At 44.3% G+C, this 7108-nt stretch overlaps 1 protein-coding gene across 1 annotated transcript; it reads right to left on the reverse strand.

Moving 5' to 3' along the window:
• Positions 1-1668: 1668 nt before the first annotated feature.
• LOC147965171 (uncharacterized) lies at positions 1669-4011 on the reverse strand. Its single transcript, XM_087526713.1, has 2 exons — positions 2308-4011; positions 1669-1997 (listed from the first exon to the last, which is right to left on the reverse strand). Exon 1 carries the CDS (start codon positions 3207-3209, stop codon positions 2589-2591), a length of 621 nt encoding a protein of 206 aa, XP_087382839.1. The 5' UTR covers positions 3210-4011; the 3' UTR covers positions 1669-1997; positions 2308-2588.
• Positions 4012-7108: the final 3097 nt, after the last annotated feature.

The following is a 7108-nucleotide window of genomic DNA, read 5'->3' on the forward strand; positions in this document are numbered from 1 at the left end:
GAAAGCCATAACTTAAGGCTAATTAATTAATGAGATTGATTGTGATTGATATATGCTACTCTATAACTTCAATTATTATTTATTAATCTTTTGTATGTTGTGTTTCAATTATGCAGATTTGAGTCATCATGGGGAAACATCAATCTGGTTCCTCTAAGCGCAAGAGAAAAGAAAGAGAACAAAATTTGAGAGTGAAATGTTGGAGAAGATTGATTACAAGGATATCACTGAAGATTTCATTTCAAAGAATACTAAAAGAATGATGTTTTTTAAAAAATTTATATGTCCAATTGTTATGTAAGACATTATATTATATACATTATAATTTTTCTTCTATGAGATATATATACATTGTAATTACTCATTAGTTCAATTTTTTAGTGAGCTAGGGCTCCATTTTTAAATTTTGCACAGGGCCCCTGATTTTGCCCGCTCGACCCTGACCGCATTGGCTCTATATGTCCGCCGCTGCCGTGTGCGACAAAGAGGAACAAAGAGTGAAGGCACCGGCAGCAGCGATGGAGGGCGCTGGGCACATGTAGGGGGTTCGAGGAGGCCTGAGGCGGAGGGGAGCAGGCTGAGAGGTCCGGAGGCGGAGGGGAGAGCCGGAGGCCGAGGGCAGAGGAGGGAGAGGCCGAGAGAGCCGGCTGGAGGGGAGGCGCGAAGCCTCCTGCAACACGGCCGTCGACGAGCCTGGCCTCATGCTTTTGGATAAGATAGGTGCAGGGTTTTTCTTTTGGCAAAAATAGAACGTTTCAGATCCACTTAAAAAAGGACAACATGTATAATTACCAGAAACCACATGGACTTATTCGCAAAAAGTGCGCGACGATGAACCTGCTAGAATCAATGCGTGCCTTTTTTGTAAACATCAGTACAATGCGTGCTTTATTAGTAGGTAAAAAAGTGTGGCATGAGAAATTCCTTTTGCTTCCGTTATTTTATATTCTAACATTACCATGCTCTATATAGATTATAGGATGCGAGAGGAAATGACTTTGCTAATCAAACATATAAACCTTGCTATGCTAACCGTGATACGTGCATGGAACCATTGATCCATAACCCTACTAAAGTTGAGCCAGTTAATGAGTCAAGCCATGAAAAATTTGCGAAAATTATTGGCATGCATGCGATCAGGTTTCATCGAGGAAACGATGACCGTGTGCATTAGCTTTGTGGACCTATAATTGCTCCTGTATTTGGAAGGAAATCAATACATGTTGTTGCTCATCATACAGAGCGTGTACCAATACATAGAAGAGTATTTTCCAGATTGGATGCTAATAAAGAACCAAAGCCAGATGATATAGTTCCCACGTTTCGTACACCTCTAGAGAAGATTAGGATCGGCCGCTTCTTTTTTGAACTGCATGCAAGCAGATATATTTGATGGAATCGGCAAAGGATAACTTTTCATGTTCACTTAATTAGTGAGCGTCACATATTATCAAAGAGTCATGGTTCACTCTCTCCCAACTCTCCCCGTAACGAGAAAATGGCGGTGACGGTTTGCCCCACCTTTTGTCGTCGAGATAGTGGGTCCTCGTATCCATATTCCACCACTCCAAACGGGAGGGGGACGCTTTGATTCTAGCGTGGCCAGGATGACGTCACAACAGAATAATATAAACCGCTCTCCACCAACCTCCAAAAAATTATCGACGACACACCATTCATGGCATATTTTTTCTTCTATGAGAAACAACAATTTATTATAGTTTACAATGTCACTTACAATCAGTGGCCTAACAACACACCCACGCTCGGGGTTCGGCTTTCATTGCATTGCTTCATATATCTAGATGTTTAGGGCAGAAGTCAGTAACACATCCCCTTTATGGTTTCAGTACTGACGTCAATACTGGTTTGGCCATTATTTTGCCAAATAGAATTGAAAAGAATTGCCATTTACCTTCTCCTATTCACTCATTTTTCTCTAGTCACCTATCAAGCTGCCTGGCTAGTTGTATAGTGGCAATCAACATCACAAGTACCTGCAAAATTGGTATTTTTAAAATTGCCACGAGGTAGAGTTTTATATCATTTCCCCCTGTCATACTGGGTGCTACTTCAAAATAAACATAAAAATAGCTCATTCAGTTTAATCAAAAAGTAAATAGCAGTGCATCCTAATATGGTTACCGAATTGCCATGGAGATTACCAGGTATGGAATGTCAAAGTATTGGTCGTGAGGGCATGTTGAGAACATCTTGTCTTGTATGTTAATAAAGAAAAGAAAAATTTAAACTACATTTGAAGTATTTTAATAACCTTAAGATAAATATGAATTCATTCATAATCACCTTTACGAATAACTTTGAAAGCACAATCTCCCACACTTAAAATTTTCAGAGTCCCAGTCTTCTCAAGCATTAAATTGATACTTGCTGCCAAGAGAAACATCAAAATAGATATTAGAAAAATCAAGGAAGCTTAGAAACAACAAAAATGAGTTAATCAATATCCAAAGTCTGCAACAACTGTTCTTTGATGTCCTGCAAGAGTACTAAAAATAGACAATTAGTTTGCATATAGATAAGAAATTTATGCTAAAAATAATTGCTTCAATTTTACTTAATTTTTTTCATTTTTTCTGAGAACATGCAGGAGAATTGCATGCAAGTATATTAAGAAGGAAAGAGTACACAACGCAGAGAAGGCCAATAAGAGCAGCGGCGCAAGTAGTGGACGCCTGTGTGCAAGTGGTGGTGGCTGTCGACTTGCGCCATGCAGTGGCCATCATTGGCACCCGCATGCTGGCTGCCCGCGTGCAATACGTCTCGCCATCGCTGGCCTGCTCATGGTGACCGTCCTCCATAACAACAATGACAATGACGTGGTCGTCATCCACGGGAACCTGGCGGAGTCCGTAGATTCCTCGACTTCGCGAGGCGTGCGAGTGCTGGACATTGGCCTGCGCCATGCCGTGGCCATCGTCTGCGCGCATGTTGGCTGTCTGTATGCGCCACATAGTCACCATCGTCGGCTGTGCAAGGCAGCAAACCTCCTGAACGGCATGGCCGAGGATGTGGCGTCCGTACAACAACTCGCTGTCTTGGTGGACACAGTCCTCCGTGGGCACGCCATCATATAGGCGGACGACGTCGCCCTGCTGGACGGTGCCCTCCGCAGGAATGCCTTCGTGCGGGTGGTAGTTGTTGTCCCCGAGCGCATCGTCGTCCTGGATGCCACCGTCAGCGAGCATGCTTTCCAACAAGCTATTTGTCTTCCCACAAGTGGATATCTTCCATGGATCCTATGCTAGCTAGACAGAATATGAGCTAAAAAATAAGAATGAAAGAAAAGAAAAAGTTATCTCATGTTGAGAAGAACCAAAACTCACCCAAGGATGAAAACTTGAACATGAGCATCCAAATCATCTTCATATTGTAACTACAAAAACGACACTGCCAAGGAGGCGGACATACAAGAGAAATCAGCGTCGTCGATTTGGCAGTGACCAAAAACCAGGATCATATATTTCTCATCACAATATATGTTGCTTCACTTGTTATGTACTGAATCTGCAAATAGCAACCAAGAAACGAACGCACGCATCCGCTATACCTCGAGAGGAACCAACAACCGACTGAATCACCAGGAGTAAACCCCAAATCCTAGCAGTGGCGCGCCAAAATCCAAGACCCTATCTGAAAGGCGGCGGTGCGGCGGCCCGGGCGACTGATGGCGTACCTGGGTCGCCGCTGCGGTAGGTGGAGGAGCCATCGGAGTCCTGTGCCGCGACGTCGGCGAAGGAAGTGCGACTGACAAGGATCTGATCGCGGAGCTTGCCGAGGCACGCGGAAGCATCAACACACGTGGTGGTGGAGATGGTCCGACCCTCATGGTCCTACCAGGCCACATAATTTCCCCAGGACGCCATGCGATTGATCCCCTCGTGCTTGATCAGCATCAGGAGGAGATTTCTGGGTGACCTGACTTGGGACGGAAAAAAATTATACGAGACCAGGTCTCACGGGCTAGCAGGTGAGACTCATCCTGATGGATGACACGTGACATTCATAAATCATAAAGGATCTAATCTCTCCCCCCTGATTTCAAGTAGGGGTGGGATAGATGCTTTGTGATTTGTAAATGCCACGTGTCATCCATCAGGATGGGTCTCACATACTAGCCTGTGAGACCTGGTCTTATATAATTCTTTTCTATTTGGGACGATGGCATGGATTGATAAGGACGCGTGATTTCAGGATTGATCAGGACGATGCACATAAGGAAGCTGTTGGCGTGATTTGTGGAGCAGTCAAAGCCTGGCAGACCACAACAGAACATTCAATCTAAGTCATTAGATACTATGGCAGACTATTAGAGTAACGTAGACTCTTGGATTTCATTAGGTGGGAATGATGTGAGGGTACTGATTAGCCTGTGTACTGATGAACCGTCTACTTTATGGTAAGGCTAATTAATTAATGAGATTGATCGTGATTGATTCTTTCACATAAATATATTACTAAATAACTTGCGCCAGCATGGAAAATTCTGATTCGTTCAGACGTGACGCGGAACTAAACCGATAGGGTGGGGGAGGGGACGAAAAAACCCAGCCAAATAAAACGGTTGAAAGTGATGGGACGAAAATAAACCGTACTATTCAACCAACTCAGACATTAGGAGTAGAGACTCTCAATAAACACTGATGGTCGATTGGAGCCAACGAACCTGAATTTTTGACATCTTAGGCCCGCTCGATGGTGCCACGTCAGCAGAGGGAGACAGAGAGGGGGTTGGCGGTCGTTACCTGATTGGCTATGTCAGTTCCCTCTCTCTCGCGTGCACTCCATTCCTCTTTACCGCTCATTCTCTTCTCTCTGTGTTGCTACAACAACGATGAGTCAGTTGGTGGCGGAGGGACCAGCAGTGAGGGTAATGAGTTCTTGGAGGTGGACAGCTGTCGGCGTCACTGGAACAACGAGGTGCTATACAAACGGTTTTTAACCCCTTTCTACAACGGCATTATAAACCTAGTGAGTGTGGGCGATAGAGGGGTCCTTCCCACATGACCAAGAAACTGTCGGGGATAGGCTCTCCTCGCACACACGCTCGGCAAAATGAGATCGTGTGCGACGGGCGAGCGATCAAATACGATTATACATGCCCAATCAGTTCCGATCATAAATACATCCCACATAGTTAGTCCCAAACAAACGTTTCCGTTTGTTATGTATATTCTACACAGTCAATCCAAGGAATATGTTTTTGTTCTTATGTACATCCCACACGGCCAATCCAGGGAAATCGTTTCCATTCATATGTACATCCCACACAGTCAATCTGGGGAAAATGTTTACGTTCGTATGTACATCTCACACAATTTTATGTATAGGCTTGTGTGTAATAGGTGTAACAATCACACACACTATGCCTCGGATAACCATTTGCTTTTATTAAATTACATCACACATGATTTGATGAAGAAAACTGTGTGTCATTGGGCTATCCATCACAAGCGTTTTTACTGGTAGAACTGTTTGCAAAGTTTCATGACCCATTTAGCAGGTTTATTAGCTTATAATTAATAATTCCAGTATCACACAAATTCACATTTCATATCGAACAGTTGTTTGTCAATTTCATATCAGGCACATAAATATATTTTAACATCATAGTACGATAGTTACCTGAAATTAGCACAATATAACATATAGTTAGTTCAGCTTCATAAGAACAATATTAGAACAATATATTCATTTCTCTAATCGAGATCATCTAGGCTCGTCTTACCCACCTCTGCTTTCAGTTCAATAAGAACCTGTTTTGCACTAGCCAACTGGGAAACTGTCTCCTCCTTCGCCAACACCATCTTAGCAAAGTCTGATTTAAAAAATCTGAGCCCATTCTCCACCTTCCTCTTTTTATCCTACATCTTCAAATATTCTTCAGCGTTGACAATACTTTCCCTAAGCCTACTGAGGGAGTCCAGGATTACGGGGTCCTCGGGCATCTGGGCTATGTGATATGGGCCGGACTAATGGGTCGTGGAGATACAAGACGGAAGACTTTCCCCGTGTCCGGATGGGACTCTGCTTGGCGTGGAAGGCAAGCTTAGCATGCGGATATGAAGATTCCTTTCTCTGTAAACCGACTATGTACAAACCCTAGTCCCCTCCAGTGTCTATGTAAACCGGAGAGTTTAGTCCATAGAGGGAATCATAATCATATAGGCTAGACATCTAGGGTTTAGCCATTACGATCTCGTGGTAGACCAACTCTTGTAACCCCTATACTCATCAAAGTCAATCAAGCAGGACGTAGGGTATTACCTCCATTAAGAGGGCCCAAACCTCAGTAAACACCATGTCCCCTGTCTCCTATTACCTTCGATCCTTAGACGCACAGTTCGGGACCCCCTACCCGAGATCTGCCGGTTTTGACACCGGCATTGGTGCTTTCATTAAGAGTTCCATTGTGCCGTCGTCGAAAGGCTCGATGGCTCCATCAATCATCTACAACAATGCTGCCGTGAAGGAGATTTTTCTCCCCGGCCAGATCTTTGTATTCGGCGGCTTCGCACTGTGTGCCAACTCGGTTGGCCACCTGGAGTAGATCGACACCTATGCCCTTGATCACCAGATCATTTTTGGAAATCTAAACCACGTTGCTGATACCCAAGGAGACTTGATCTTCCAAGGGTTCGTGGCCCCAACCACCGCTCCGGCCTTAGATCCGGAGTGCGTCTGTAACGCCCTCGATGCGGCTATATCTCCTACGTGTCGAAGCACGACTTAGAGGCATAACCGCATTGAAAGCAATGTCGCAAGTAGGGTAATCTTCACAACAATCCATGTAAATAAATAAAAGGGGAAAGGATACATAGTTGGCTTACACTCGCCACGTCACACAAATACATGAATAACATTACAATCATCCAATACACTCATGGTCCGACTACGGTACCAAAATAAAGATCAACCCCCACATGCGACCAAGTCCCCGATCGCCCCAACTGGGCACCACTACTGATCATCTGGGAAAGACACATAGTAATGATGAGAGTCTTCATCGAACTCCCACTTGAGCTCAAGCGCATCGTCTGGAATGGTATCATCGGTCCCTGCATCTGGTTTCAGAAGTAATCTGTGA

The sequence above is a fragment of the Triticum urartu genome, chromosome 6A (genome assembly GCF_056163025.1).
Source record: "Triticum urartu cultivar PI428250 chromosome 6A, HENAU_Tu73, whole genome shotgun sequence".
Classification (NCBI taxonomy): Eukaryota; Viridiplantae; Streptophyta; class Magnoliopsida; order Poales; family Poaceae; genus Triticum; species Triticum urartu.

Coding starts and splice junctions, on each gene's coding strand:
- LOC147965171 (XM_087526713.1), bottom strand. CDS start 3,209: ATGCTCGCTGACGGTGGCATCCAGGACGACGATGCGCTCGGGGACAAC.